The sequence below is a fragment of the Aptenodytes forsteri genome, unplaced genomic scaffold, assembly GCF_000699145.1.
Source record: "Aptenodytes forsteri isolate BGI_AS27 unplaced genomic scaffold, ASM69914v1 Scaffold82, whole genome shotgun sequence".
Lineage (NCBI taxonomy): Eukaryota > Metazoa > Chordata > Aves > Sphenisciformes > Spheniscidae > Aptenodytes > Aptenodytes forsteri.
In genome coordinates, this window is record NW_008795490.1 from 13,310,363 (window position 1) to 13,326,405 (window position 16,043).

The 16,043-nt window shown below is 38.4% G+C and overlaps 1 protein-coding gene across 1 annotated transcript in view; it reads right to left on the minus strand.

Annotated features, from left to right (window-relative positions):
- LAMA2 (laminin subunit alpha 2) overlaps positions 1–16,043 on the minus strand; it is a 299,682-nt gene that overhangs the window by 121,258 nt on the left and 162,381 nt on the right. The window contains exons 22-26 of the mRNA XM_019472632.1: positions 12,975–13,155; positions 9,347–9,483; positions 6,634–6,870; positions 3,027–3,170; positions 449–628 (exon numbers count right to left, since the gene is read on the minus strand). Of these exons, the coding sequence (XP_019328177.1) occupies positions 449–628; positions 3,027–3,170; positions 6,634–6,870; positions 9,347–9,483; positions 12,975–13,155 (879 nt within the window). The remainder of the gene's footprint in view (positions 1–448; positions 629–3,026; positions 3,171–6,633; positions 6,871–9,346; positions 9,484–12,974; positions 13,156–16,043) is intronic.

Consider the following 16,043-nt stretch of genomic DNA (forward strand, 5'->3'; position numbering starts at 1 on the left):
AAATATCAAAAGTGCAAAATAAATCGTCTCAGAGGCACATAACAATATCCAAAAGGGGGGTTATTTCAATAATTTTCTCCTGTGTAACTTACAAAGATCAGGCTTTTTTTTTTAAAATGGAGAGAAACAAAAAGTTACAAGAGAGTTATAGTAAATTAATGCTGCTTAATTTTTCAAATAACATTTTTATGAGAGAATCTATCTTGTGGAAAAATATTATATGTTACTGTCTGTAAATATATATTTTAAAATAGCGATTATGTTACAGACTTACGAATTTCCATGATAACAGAGCAAATAATTTTTAATAATGGAACGGCATTTATTTTCTTTTGAAGTACCTTCCACTGTGTGACGACATGCTTATTGGAAGGGAAAAAAGGCATTGCAAAATACAAATATAAGAGAAAAAACCTATATAAATCCATGTCAGGAATTTTATGTTTACCTTTCGTCCCTCAAACTGCTCTGGAAGTCTCCAGTAAACAGGTTCTGACCGAAGATCCTGCATCACCTGTTCTATATTTGCTACTATTTCAGGAGGTTGGAATGCAATCCCTGAAAGAGTGCTGCGCTGAAGCTTTTCATCCACCAGTGGCAGAATCATTTGCTCTGGCTTCAAGGTCACCTATATATATATATTCAAAAAAATCAAGAAGAAAATCAAGTCTTTTTCCCCATGCAATGTTAGTCTTTAAATTCTAAGTCTTTAAAAAATTATTTCTAGGTAATTTCATTTCACATCTTGAGCAATTTGTCACAAAACAGTCTTGCTACTCCTTCAGGTATAAACAGTGATAATAATGACTTCCCCCTCCAGCCTTTTGCACCTTGTCCTCATGTTAACAAAGAATGTACTAGCACTGGTTAAAATAGTTTCATCAGCAGGTGATCCCAAGAATTTTATCGAAGCAATTTTCATAGTGCTATTTTCAGTCTCAGGCCTCTTCTGTTCGGATTGTGAGAAATGTACCTTACGAAGAAGCATACTTCTCGCCAACACTTATTATACATCACTGGGGCTGTGGAACACTGCCTGGTCCCTTGGTACTTTTACGCAATAGTCAAGCTAAGTGTTCTCCGGGCAACATGCAGAGAGTGAGGGCTCAGGGTTTCTGTAATTCTAAATTCAGATTTAATGAAAAATATAAGGATACCACTTAGATACTTGTAATTTTCTTAGACTTGTTGAAAGAGTCTCAATAGCATTATAGAGAAATCATTATTTTGATCAAAAACTGTAATAAGAGTCTTAGTAATTCTGTGCAGATGAAAGTATCACAGGAAGTGCGTGAACAAATGCAAAGGGCTGGTATCAAAATTGCTTTCTCCCAAAGAGTGAGGAAAACAAAGAAATCACATGCAGAGTTATAACTCTAACAGTCACCCCGTCAACATGCTGTTCACAAGATAGGGATCAGGTAATGAGGAAACAACCAAGCCCTGTACTGTACTTTAAGCGTCTTGGTATTTCCATTTACAGCAGCATCTATGGACTGACCAGACGTGGAAGCATTCCTAACACTGCCAGCCCTAAGTGAGATTTCCTGAGTTCCTATCATAACCGTATTTTACTGTTTACTACTTTAGACATCAAGAAAGTGGTCAACACATTTGAATTTCAGATCAGCCTTGCCCTATTGTCATATAAGACAGGATTTGCGTGTTTAAACATGTCTAATGCCATTTGAAGCACCTGAGAGTATCTGAAATAGTCACTAGCAGCTGGCAGAACCCAGTCTCACTCAGTTTACTACTCTGAATCAGTTCTGAAATAGATCAGAGTACCAAACACTAGAGGAGATGTGGACATACACTTGCTTAGATATGACAATAAATAGGAAAGGAAATTAATGAAGAGACACAAAATAATCAGGAGGTTTAAACTATGTTTCTGCTTTGTGCTGCCACAAGTGTCAAAGCACAATTTTCCAGAACTGTTGCTGTCATGGAACTTGATTACATTTTATAACTTGTCAGCCTTTTACAGCCTTTCATCTCCAGCCTACCAGCATATGATGGGCAAAACTGAAATAATGAGAAAAACTGGGTCAGATCATGATAAATCACTTCATCCACTGGGAAGGGAAAAAGGTGCCACTGGATTGAACAATGAAAGGGAGAACGGGTGCTATTCATATTACTTTAACCAAGAGATATGAAGTCTTTAGTAAGAGATCACACCTTGATTTCAGCCTAAAGTATCCTTATCCAATTGATGCTTGTGCATGACAAGTCAGGGGCTTTGGCTGATTTGCATTAGGCACACATTCCCTCTATGGTTGACATGCTTCCTAGCAGAGATATGACTGACCTTACATGGGGACTGAACTAGTCATTTTCCATTAGAAATAGCTCCTCCAGAGCTGGCACAGCAGCGACAGACAGCAGTGGTCTCAATGTGTGTTTTGCACTCCTTGTACAGATAAATGGAGACATCCAGTCTGCCTTTTTTGTCAGTCCAGCATAGGTCTCAAGGCCCTCTTCCACAAAAAGGTGGAGAGCTCTTTGTTTGCTCTGATGGATTATACCCTCCCATTCTTGGATTTAAATAGAGCTTTAATAAGCTCTTTTTTTAAAATTAAAAAACAAAGCAAAACAAAACAAAACAATGAAAACAAACAGATTGATTGAACCATGGGAAGCCTATGATGGACAACAAGCATCTGTGACCCTTGAACACACCTGGGTAAACTGTGTATCACATACCAGAGATTATGTTACAATGCACTGGACTGCATAATTTCCCCACACGACTAGCTTGCCCTTCCCTGGGTTTTAATAGCTGTACTTTGGCTTGACGTCAGCTATCCTATCACTGGTTTTCTTATCTACTTATTTACTTTTAATGCCTTGACCCCGATTGTCTAATGGAACATACCGCTCTCTCCACTTCTCAAAGTATAAAGAGGAAAATGATTGCTTAAATGTTTGGCCATTTTCTAGCTACCTCTCAGTGCCTGATTAAAAGATGCCAGCAGGAAACAACATTATCACATTACATGGCTCAGCAGTTTTCTACTCACCCACATGTGAATCAGCCCCCTTGCCTCGCTGCACTGTGTAGTCAGGCCAAAGCAATAGCAACTGCTGCAGCCAAGTGGGTTTCTGGCAGAGAGACCAAATGTACCGGACTTGCACCTGTCACAGTGGACACCTTCCACATTAACCTGGAAGACAGAGAATATTTTTTTTTAAAAAAAGCAAGCTTTATTTTGAGGTAGTAATAAGAAAAAGAAAATCATACAGTAATGATAATAACGGGGTGCAGAAAGAAATAATAATAAATGCAAGGAAATGTTTGAGGAACTTTCCAGCTTCTTATCATGTGTGTATGCAAACATACACAATTAATGCAATTGAGGCATTTGCATTTCTATCCACTGAGCAGCGCTGAGCAATGGATGCTGGCTTCATACTGACAGTTGTAAGCACAGAAAAATCAAATGGCACTTCGGGCATGACATGCTCAATAACTGGTTGATAAGATAAGAAAAAATATGTCCTTCTGAAATTGCCAGGGTTAATCAAGCCTTTTGTTTAATAGGAATTAGCTTTGACAAGTTAGGATGTTTAAGGTACAGTACTAACTGTTCTTGTTGAGAAACATATTTTAATGGAAATATTGTAGAGAAAAGCTTTCTCCTCTTCGTGATTGTTTTCCACATCATTGAACAGTATTAACAAGGCTGAAACATTTCACTGTTGTAATGTCAATGCTTTTATTTTCATTTTTCAATTAGTCCAAATAAAAAGCTATACCAGATAGGGCCAGATACACAATAATTTATGCATAGCCTTTTAAAACCATTTTCATACTGAGACCAAGGTATTTAAAAAAAATCACCAATATGAAAGCACTGGTTGGCTTTTCCTCTCCCCTTTTTTTTTTTCTCTTGAGAATAATGTGAAGAAGCCAATCTAAAAAACAAATTCAACTTTCCAAAGCTTATACAGGAAACCAACATTATCCCCGAGGATTTACCATTTTTAACCCTCATTTCCTCATGTAACTCTATCAGCAAATGTGCCTACACTGTATTTAGCTTAGATTTTGCTGCTTTTTGTCAGGGCTGACAAAGGGGCTCCTGAGGCTTTGAAAGCTCATTTCTGCAGCTATAACAGCAGGTTTAAATGGGAACGACTACCATTTTATAAAAATCTAGCTTCTTCAATACATAACTCTTTCAAAAAAGTTACACAAAAGGTTAACCAACCCTAGATTTAATTTCAACCTTAGACTTAAATTCTGGAAAGAAAAAAATCTGCTGACTTAATTCAGTATTATTTGTCCATTTTCTGCCATAAATTGTGAATTTTATTTGCTTTGCATTTTGTTTCATGTCAATTGCAGTTTCTTATCATTAATCATCAGCTAAATATATCCTGTTAATTTGCACTAACAGAAAGAGAAGTAACTATATTAACCTTAAAAGAATCAACAAAGAAACATTTCTATTTAAAAATGCCATAAATGCCCATTCTTTCTACTTAGTGCTTACAAGAGCTACAAGACAGGCATTGACATACTGGACCTAATCAAGAAAAGGGGCACCAAGACGGTTAGAGGGGTTGGAGCACATCAAGTATCAGGAGAGGCTGAAAGAATTGAGATACTTCTATTTTTCCATTTCAGAGGATGACGTAGGACAAATAACACTGATCATTAGGCTGAGTTTTACTCAGATGGTCCATGTGATCAACTCACTCACTTCAGTTTTCTTATGGTCTCACCATCAAATGAATCAGTATTTGTGAAATAGAACTTGATGTTTTCTGTTCAAATACACCAGAAAAACGGGAGGGTGGTCAAGCAGTTTGCACAAAGAGGTTGTGAAATCCCCATCCTTGGAAATACTGCCTCAGCAATGTCTTTCAAACAAGGCGCTGGACTAGATGACCTCCATAGGTCCCTTTCAATCTAATTTGTTCTACAGTTCCTCCATTGAGTCTATCCTTTAAACTCAGAATGAAGTGATTGGTGCCCATTTAACAAAAGAATTACCTGGCAATTCAATTATTTAAATTCATCCTTCTGTTTTACTAGCTCTGTGTGTCAATACAGTCCCTGAAAAAGAATGAATCAAAATCACAGAAGGAATCTCTAGAGGTCACTTTTAAAAACCTCCTCCTTGAAGCGGGACTATCGCCAATACTAGATCAGCTTACCCACGCCTCTTTCTAGCCAATTCGTGAAATCCCCATTCTTGGAGGTTTTCAAAACCTTTCTGGATAATCTGTTCCAGTGCTGCATAACCCTCCTAGTGATTTTTTTTCCTAATGTCCAACCCAAAATTCCCAAGCTGCCATTTGCAGCTGTTGTCCCTTGTCACGTCTTTTGCTACTATCAGAAAGGACTTGACTCCATCAACTACTCTTTCAAGTGGTTGTAGGCTGCAATTGCATTTTCTCTTAGCCTCTGTTTTTTGCAGACTAAGAGTCCAGCTCTCTCAGTATATCCTTACAGATCATCTGCTCTAAGTCTCTTTGTAGCCCTTCTCTGGATCCTCTCCAGCTTCTCAACAATACTCTTGAATCGGGTCCTAAAACTGGACACCATTTCCAAGTGCAGTCTTACCAGCACTGAACAGAGGGGGATAAAGACTTTCCTCTGCTGGTCATGCTCTTCATGATGTCCTACCTTGCAGCTGCATTGGTCAGTATGATCAATGCATCCAGCCCAGTAGGCAGTTTTATTTACAATGAGAGTACATGGTTGGCTTATATTCAGTTTGCCATCCCCCAAAGCCGGTATGAGCTTTTCAGCAGTATTACCACTCAGCCTTTTTCCTCCCAAACTGTACTGATTCTTGAGGTTATTCCACTCCAATTCATGACCTTTCTACTTTCACAATCATCAAGCTTTTCAAGGACCCTCTAGATTGTAGTTCTACTGTTCAGCATGTCAACCTCTGCCTCCTCCAAATCAGCAATATTCTCAAATCTGCTGATGGTGAATTCTGTCATCTGTGTCACTGATGAAGGTATTGGCTCTGGGGTACTCTGCTTGCTGGCTACCAACTGCATGTCAAACCACCACAAGCCCAGCAATCCAGCCGATTTTCAAACCACCTAAGTGTGCTGTTCTTCCAAGAACAATTCCAAATAAGAACGCTGTGGGTCATGATGCCAAAAGTCTTTGCTTTAGTGATCCTGAATTGGATGCAGTCTACTCAGAAGAATGGATACTACTGCAGTTAATTCTACTCATAAAATGATCAACATTGACTCCCTCTAAATCAATGTACTATAAAGAACACACTTTACACTGTACACTGTGGCATACTGTTATTACAGATGTGTTTGCTTTTAATTTGCCAAATACCTGAACAAGAATTGTATTGAATGGGGTTAAACTGGCAACAGTTACATACAGACAGGAAGAAATACAAAGTGAGAAGGGAGCCTAAGATGATGCTATCCTGGCAAGTGTTAGTGTGTGAAAAAGCAACCGATAAGCACTTAAGTCTGTCTTTATGTTAGACTCCTCCCACAGTAGTTAGCAAATGCACTATGAAAACCAACTAGATTTGTCTGCATATATTGTTGGAACAGGAAAGTACAAATGTCAATGAATTTTGGAATAAAATTCTCAGCAGCTATAAGATTAGCTTACAACCTTCATCGTCCTACCTTGCAGCTGCATTGGCCAGTATGATCAATGCATGAGCACTTCCCCAACTCTGTATCACAGCTCTGTGGATCCGTCCCTGCCAGGAAGCACTGACAAGCAACACATTGTGGATAATTCCAGTAACCCAACCTGCACTCAGTGCATTTATCCCCAGAGAATTCAGGGCGGCAGAAGCAACAGCCTGTATTTAAGTCACACTGAGAACTCAGGGCTCCAATGAGGCTGCAGTCACAGGGCTAAAAAGGAGAGAAACAAGGAGAAAATTGCAATTGTGCTTCTGAAAAAAAACCAAACAAAACAACAAAAAAGCAACTCACCTCTTTCAAGTATCTATAAACAAAGTACAGCAGTGAATTTCCACTGTCCAAAGGTAACATATCTGAATTATAAGGCTAGGCATTTATCTTTATTCAACAAGGGTCAAGCAATTACACTAAATACATTTACAACACTCTTTTCTTTTTGAACAGATATTACTTATCACTGATAAGTTAGGCAGTGAAATCAAGTAAATCCAAAAGGGTCAAGACACCGGGATACTTTGCAGACAAAATTAAAAACTGTAAGTGCTCTCTAAAAGCACTAAAAAGTGCTTTCTGTGTAAATCCTCTGCAGGGCATGTTCAGACCACTTTGCTAAAACTGGAATTGCTCAGGGGCAGTGGTCCCAGTGGCATCTAGTTCAATGTTTATTACTCATCCATCAGACAGGTAACTATCTTCTTTGTACAAACAGGACTCTTAGATGACAGTAATTTACATGGTAAGGGATAGAGATTTAGTCATGTGCGGTACTGGGAAGTAAACTTGCTCACAGAATGAGACTTGCGCAGGCAGGTAAGGATAGAAATAGGTGATTTGCCAGGGGGTCTAGATATTGAGTACAGAAGTAAGTAGCTGCAGGCTTCCAAAGAACAGAAGAATCCCTCAGTGCTATTACTGTGACTGTACTGCAAAGTTAGCACAGGGCATTTGCTGTGATCACTGGCGTGACCAGAATCTTATATGGAGAAGTTCAGCTTGCAGAAGCAAACTCAGTGCCAGTAGTACAGGTTACCACAGTAACTGACATGGATAGACTTGCTAAAATTAAGGACAGAAAGCTAAAAAGAGAGGAGGAAAATGTGGGTTCGGTTTCTAAGCAAAACTGTTTATTACATGAATACTTAAAGCACCTTTCTTCTCCTCTGAAAAGACGATTTATAAAGAAGGTGATTATACAGAGGAAACATTCAAATTCAATCTTTACTGCATGCCAGAGAAACCATTTAACTACTGGTTAAATGTTAGACTGCTAGACTACTACCTAACCTAAGAAATAAAACCTTCTGACAGAAAGAACCTTATTCTACAAGATACGTTTGAACATAAAGCTTAGAAAGCAAATTGTTCACCGTATATTGAAATAGCTTGGCATACAATATCAAAACCTAAATTACAATCAGATGTTATGTTTGTTTTGCAAGCAAGCAGCTTTATGCAACGCTCTCTATCCCCCTGAGTTACGACAGCCCTGGAAATCTTCTACAAAGAGTGTGAGCAGGAGATTCACATCTCACTTTGCAGAAATTAGCTGCAACATACTGAGAGATGTGGGCTGATAGATCATTATTAATTTAGATGGTGCCACAGAACTGCCATACTAATGCGCTCACATAAAAGACAATCAGAGAATATACTCCAGAGCTCAAACAGAGGTCTTCAACCTCATTAGGCTGGTTTCAGAAGCCAAGAGTCTATATCACAGCAGCACAGCAGAGGTTTCACAGAGGAGTTTTCCATACATACAGAAAAAAGAAATAATTCTTGATAATTAGTTTGCAGTCTGAGCTACCTGACAAACAGCTTTTTCAGAAAGAGCATTAATGGTGTATGACCATGTTCAGACAAGACATAGTTTTTTGGAGTAATTGCAGCAGTACTATAAATCCCTCATCATCAATGAGAACGGTAGAGAGGAGAAGGCATTTGAACTTTGCACAATATTCACTCACCAGTTTTCTACCCTAACCGAATACTGCTCCCCTTAACTCAAGAGTAGGGCATTAACAACAGCTTTCATGGCCTGTTTGACATACTATCATTGTTTTCCGATTTCTTCTCCTTTCTTCCCTCCCCTTCAGAATTTTTTTTAACCGTGTCAAACACTGGAATAAGGAGGATTTAAAGGCTAATGAGAAGGTTTATTTCCCCTTTAAGAACATAGGAAGAAAGTGCATTTTACAGCTAAGGTGGCTGTTTCTTTTCTTCTCTCTTCACTGTCTTTTATGCACAAGTTGAAGCCCTTCTCAAGTAAACTTCAAGTACAAATTCCCAGTGGTATCACAATTAGGGCCAAAGTAAATTTGGTCTGCGAAGGCGCTGTCAGTTACCTGTAACTATACATCTATATACATTGTACAATAACGTGGTAATCTCCTCAATCACATTAAACACAGCTGTAATAAAAGAAACCAGGCTCAAGCAGGACACTGACTCAGCATGACAGCAGTATAAACAGGGTGTTCGGTGTTACAGGCTGCATACCTGAGACAGAGGCTCTGTAGCGCTCAGTAACAGATCGCCAACATTTACACCATAGTCAGACACCAAAACTCGCAATGCAGAGACAGACCATGATTTACAAACCTAAAATTGTGTTCCAGCTACAAATTATTCTATTTAGCCCATAGGAAAGAGGTAACACACACAGAGAAAATAGAGATCCACTCACCTTGCAGCCACTGACAATGTCATGGCCCCAGTAATTTGGTGCACATTTGTCACACATCTCTCCAACAGTATTCGGAGGGCAGATACAGCGGCCACTGATGGGATCGCAGTTATTACCAAAACGTGAACACTCACAGGCTTCATGGGAGACAGAAAAAAATAAAGCAGAGGAAAAGTTACCCCTTTATGTGACACCTGGAGAGCAGACCCTAACAGGGTTAGGATCATTCCACCAAAGCCTTTACCGTACAGCGAACTCTCAGTTATCTGCGGACACAGTGAGGCAGGAAAGGTAGGGTAAACCCAGAGAAACCCAAACCAGGAGCAATGCAACACAGGTTAACTGAGGTTGAAGTAACTGCAACGAGAACAGAATGGGAAAAATAAAGGCACCGACTGTAGAGGTGCAGAGACTTCTGAGATGGTGCACTCACGTGACATAGCTGCGGGACTATCACTGTACAGTTTCCGGGCCCACGCTGTCTTGTGCAGGAAGCCACCTGACTGCCTCTGAGCCCTCTACGCAGGGAACCTGCAGTGTATTTAACCTCTTCCACCAATCTGAGCCAACCTCCTGAAATTTCTGCTGCTGTAAGCAGTCTTTTCTTAAAGGGCAAAGAAGGCGTTTCAGTTTCTTTTTCCCGTTCTACTCCCTTTTTTCAGATTACATGTATTCTGTCTTGGGAGGACATCAACAATGTGCCTCTTCACAGGAAACTGGGATTCTTCGCAGATTTTATTCAATTAAAAATACTTTGGTTTTGGAAGTGGTTCCAAAAGTGGTCTTTGCTCTTAAAGCATTATTAAGTGAACAACTCATTGGTGGCAAAGGCAGATTCAAGGTATGTAAGTGATAAGTAGTTACGGGCACAAGACACATAATTGCTTGGAGGAGAGTTATTTTCAAACCCACCGTCAACATTACCCCTGAGGTCAGAGCAAAAGCATCATAAGCAAACTATGACTCTCTGAGTCATAATCTGTTCCTTGGGGTGTTTATAAGGCACTGTAACATAACGTTCATTGCTCAGGGCTGTATTTATGTTCATTGCCTTTACTGTACGAAATACTTTCTAATTTTACTCTGAATTGAAGTAAGAGATGTGCAAAGATAGAACTCATTTCTACAGTTCAAATAAGAAGTGACCTTTGTTTTTCCCCATCAATGCCTTCAAAATAAGGTAACGGATGCAAAGAAGACAGTAAGTTTTGTCTCCATCATGCCAGGAACAAGATGTTTTGCATGCTACATAAAATCTTTTGACACACTGTGGCTTGAAGATGCTTCAGAATACACTTCCCATTGGGAGACTGAGGCTTTCGGGTGTAACAGCTCTTCTATGGGCTTCCAGTTCTTCCACAAAATTGGTTCAAAAGGCATGGAGGGGAAGAAAGTGATACACCAATATTTTTTGCATTTTTACTTTTATCATTATTAAAAAGAATATGGAAAAAATACAACACATTTGTTGCAAGCAATAGTGAAATAGAAATCTCTTTTGTATCTTTGCTGCTAGAATGTCAGCGCTAACTGATGATGCTTTAGGGTTTTTTTTTTTTAGGCTTTATGGTTTTTTATTGCACAAGAAAAAAATCAAATTATATTCCTTTTGGATAAATGCTAGATAAAAGAGGTCCAATATTTTATTCGATACTTAACTGTCACTATGGAATTCATTTTTGTGCACTTTCTTCCTAGTACGATTTGATATACTTTTATTAAATTCTGATTTTCTCTGTGATTCATAATTTAATTCCTTTTTTTGTCATTTGAAGGAATACATAAAAAGCCTACTAAAAATAGGTGGAGAAAAAACAGCATTTTGAAAACAGAATTCCTCTCCATCTGTTGTATTAACTTTGGAACTTTTAAAAATCTGAATTTTCTGAACACCTTTAGCTGTTGTGGTTATTTAAATTATTTGATGACGACAGGCAGATACACTTCTATTTAAAATAGTTTGGATTTACACTACTTTCCCATTTCATCACTGTTCCTTAAACTCTGTCATTTCAAGTTTGCCAAGAGAGCAGTTAAAATTTTAATGTGAAATCTTGTTAATTGCCCTCTCATTTTCCTTCCCCAACTGTATGAAATTAATAACATTTTGTAGTATTTCACAATAGTGATGTGCTTTTAAACTGTGAAATGTTAGAATACGAAACTAATCATGAAGACAAGCTATAGTATTTTTTTCCCTCTGTATATGTGCTAAGTGCTTTAGGACTGCAGTTATCATTTGCATTTTATTCCAGGCTCTCTCATCAGTGAGCCCATGAACCAATATCTCCCTTTTCCAAGCTGTCAACGTGTTTGCACTTTTTAAGGTGGTAAATGTTTTCTGAGCCCTTCCTTCCCATGGGAGATAATACCATAGAGTAATGTTTTCAAATATGATCTATAATCCAGCCTGGCTCAAGGTTTATCAACACTACAGGTGAAACTGAATTTTGCTGCACAGACGTGGGTCTCGAGGCCTCGATGCTCCTTCCATAAAAAAAGGGAGTAAAAGGTAGAGAGCTAGGCTTGCTGCTTCTGCTGCCATTCCGGATGGGAAAGGAGGAGGAATAGGATACTGGGCATGGTGATTTCTGCTTCTGGAAGGAATACAGCTTCTGCCTGAAGAATAATAGCAGCAATACCTTTGGCTTTATAGCACTCTGCCATCAGCAAAGACAGCTGTGGAGTCATCACCATTCTTGCATCCCAGCAGCCACCTGCACTAGACAACTATCTACGTCTCCCGTGATCACACCTAAATGAGTCTATGAGACTTTAAAAATACAGTTTATTAGCAAAGATGGATATTTCCCTGTGAAGAGACCTATCGATTAGGTTCTTTTCGATGTAGGAGTCTGTACTGCTTTAAGGACAGGAAGCATTCATTTCAGTGTTTGACCTAATGTCCAAAAGGACAAACATAAACGTAAAGAAGTGGCTGGATGTATTTATGTCTGATGCTAGAGTTTCAACATCTGGAAAAGCATACTTTTCATGTGCTTACACAAGGGACATAGTAGAGAATTTTATCTGAAGATCTTGTTGTACACGAAAAGTATACAAGTAAGCAAGATTCTAAATATTACTGTATAGAAATTTAATAAAAAAGGATCAACCATGTAAGGGCAGTGAAAAGGTTTGGGATAAAACTAGAAGCAAAGGGATTTTTTTTCTTTTTTTTTTTTCCATTCACATCCCTTCAACCTGATGTGATTTGGCAAGCACCTTAATCAGCCTTCTACAATACGCTTACCATAACTAAATCATAGGAACTTCAGAGAAACTTTTTTGGCAGAAGGTACTTGGAGAAAAGGACATTCCTGTTCCTTCTAAACATGGCAGATTAGCCATAAACTGACCTTAAAATAGCAGGAATTGCTTGGGTCTTTTGTTCTTGCCAATCACCATCCTTGCCAACTGTCCGGTTTACAGGGCTGTCTATGAAAATACCTACCTGTCAGGAACGTTTTTTAGGCAATCCAAAACCAGCCAAACTAGAATCTTAGTAATAAACAAACAAACAAAAAACCCCACAAATAAATCCGCAACTGACTGCAAAGAATTTACATACCAGTACAGCCTAAACCCCACAAATAAATCTGCAATTGGCTGCAAAGAATTTACATACCAGTACAGCCTCCTTCTTCAAAGTTGTAAAATCCATGAGCACAGCGGTCACACTTCTTTCCTGTCACTCCAGGCTGGCAATAACACTGTCCATCTCCATCACAGTCGAAGGACTTGGAACCAAAAGAGTTGCAGCTGCAGGGAACACATCCTCTTGAAGACTGTAAGCCAAATGTTTCAGGCTGCCACAGAGAGAGGAAGAGCAGTTAGTACATGGAATGATTACCAGGAGAAAAGATGAAAAGCTGAGTGTAGGGAGATCAGGGTGGTTCTTTCCCCTTCATCACTGAAAAACTACACTTAACAGATTGAATTGTAGCGGTAAAACACTGGCGCAAGGGCACTAAATACCCTACACAGCTGAAAAAGAATAAAGATGTCAGAATGTTACCTAAAGCTATAATGAATGATCTGTAACGTACCACATGTCCTATGAGGTTGTGTTTCCATAAGTACAATTCCCACAAGAAAAGGAATGTTTGTCAGCGCCATATACTTATCCTGTGTCTGGGTTGTAAGATTATGTCAGGCAGAGTTTGTTGCTAAGAGAGTGAATTCAAATTCTTAGCTATGAATGGAGATTGATTCAACTGGAAAGCCTCTGAACAACTAGATTTTATCTCCTCTGACCAGGGGCAATGTCTGTATACAGTATTCTGTAACTCGAGGGCATTTCTTCTGAATGATACTTAGGAATAACTTTAGAAGAACATAGATATAATGTATTTGTGTACATTACAAGCAAATAATGGGAATTATCTAGTTTTAAGATAAAAACTCTGTCTTTGGGTTAGGTCTAAGACTAAGATAGACGTAATCAATGAGCCTCTGTTTCTCTTCTATTTTCGTTCTTCGCTTTCTTTTGGATTGAGTACTGTAAACTTCCTACAGAACCAGAATAGATGTTATCAACTATAGTGATAAATTTTCTCAACTCCACTATTGGAGTGCAAAAAGTATACTTGTAAAGAAGGGAAGAAACATGCTCATTTGTATACTGCAACATGGAGTTCTGCATGAAGCTTTTAACCAACAGACCGCATGGGTTTCACTGCACCAGCTAACAGAGGCTCCTAGGAGCAAACCGTACTTGATATTCAAACTCTGAACTCAGTCTTGAGCTAGAGTGACTTAAAATGGGAGTACTTTCCCACCTTTTCTCAGGTATGATGATTTTCAGAGAATATTGAAATCCAAATCATATTACTAACTTCACTTGAAATTGATATTATAACATTTAATAGTAAAAATTTATCAGAGACTTCACTAGGAAAGCAAAATGTTAAAAATGAGATATTAAAAAGATGAATAATGAATATAATTAATTAATGAATATAAATGGAACAAAGTGGAAAATATTTACTTTTACAATGTACTACTGTGTGACCCAGGCATGTGGTGTTAGATTTTTACCTAGTACACATCAGTACAGATTTTTGAAGTCAGTCGAGCTGCACTGACTTACATTTTGTGTGGATTTGTTCCACAGTTCCCTAACCTCTTGTGTAGGTGGATTCCCAGAGACTTCAGCAGGCTTCCATGTGAAAGTCCTGAAATCTGATCTCTGAGGTTAATATTGAAGTTCCACATTCCCATAGAGAACCTGCTGATAGGTATCAGAATACAGGACCACACCTACGGTCAGAATTTGGCCTGAAGAATCATATGAACCTAAGCAAATGCTTGATTATACATATAATAAAGAATTACACTGACTTTCATTTCCAAATTCTATACTGAAATGTTTTGCCAATTATATACTTCTTCATGACAAATCATGGTATATCAGAGAGAAAGAAATATTCAAACTCATGTAATTAAACTCCAAGGTTCCATTAAATCTACAGACTATCTCTAAAGATTTCTTTTCCACAGGAAGAAACACACAGAAATGCGAATATGCAAAAATCTCAGGACAGACATTCAGATTAATACAGTGAAGTAACCAATGCACAGCATGCAGCTCAGTTCTCAATAGAAAATTTGATAGGATCTAATAAATTCTGTTTATAAGGGTGAAAGCCTGAAAAAGTCTGATATGCTAGCACTCCACACTGCGTGAGGGAAGAAAAGATCACTAACATGCTGGGTTGTATTCTGTGATGAGCTGTGCATAGTCAAAGACATTTTGATCAGTCATGCAAACCCCCAAGATGAACCCCCAAGTTAAGTCCTCAGTGAAGCTTGTTTACACACAGAAATTCTAAGAATCACATTTACTGAACAAGACATAAGATCCTGGATGACAATGAGGAAGTACGATGAATTTTCTGAATATGTTGTTATATTTTGTCCCTGTATCAGTGTATGTTGAGTGTTTGTGTGGGCAACACAGTTACTTAATATATGTTAAACGGGTAAAAGCTCATGTTCTCCATGGCAATCCATACTAGCAAATATGGCATGGGTCCTGGAATCTGGCTGAGGAGGAAAAACACTGCCAGGTATTTTTCAAACCGGGTGTGACAAGTGTGGTGGTTTTGAGTTGCAGGGAAAAAAACCCAGCATTCCTAAAACACTGTTGCATCATAATTATTTCATTTTAGGAAATAAGTTGCTTTGTTGGTATGTGATAAACAATGAATAATTCTGTCATTTTGGGCACTATATTCAAATAATGGGCACTTTACCCAGTTAAAAATGGCTCAGATAACTGGCCATATTCACTAATGAGAACTTTTAACACCAGTTATGTTTGATATTTCAAGATTAGATCTTAACACTTTGCCTCTGGGGCTGATCCTCCTCACAAACTCCTTCAGCTCTTGGTTCTTGAATTGTTAGAAGAGGAAGTTGTATCCTGCCGAAGGTCATGAAAATCCCACTGAATCCATTGATGCATGTACATCACGCATACATTTTGTGCATACTGCTGTTGATGGTGCTGCTTTTGGACTTATTCTGCTATTTGACTTCTGGCCTACATTGTCATTTGCACTATGAGAAGCCCTAGAACTGGGGAAATATCCTAAAATGCTGCCTGTCTTCTGAGCCTGTGTGTTTCTTGATAATTTCATATATTGTAGCACATGTGTTATAAATGAAAAAAAAAAAAAAAAAAAAAAAAAAA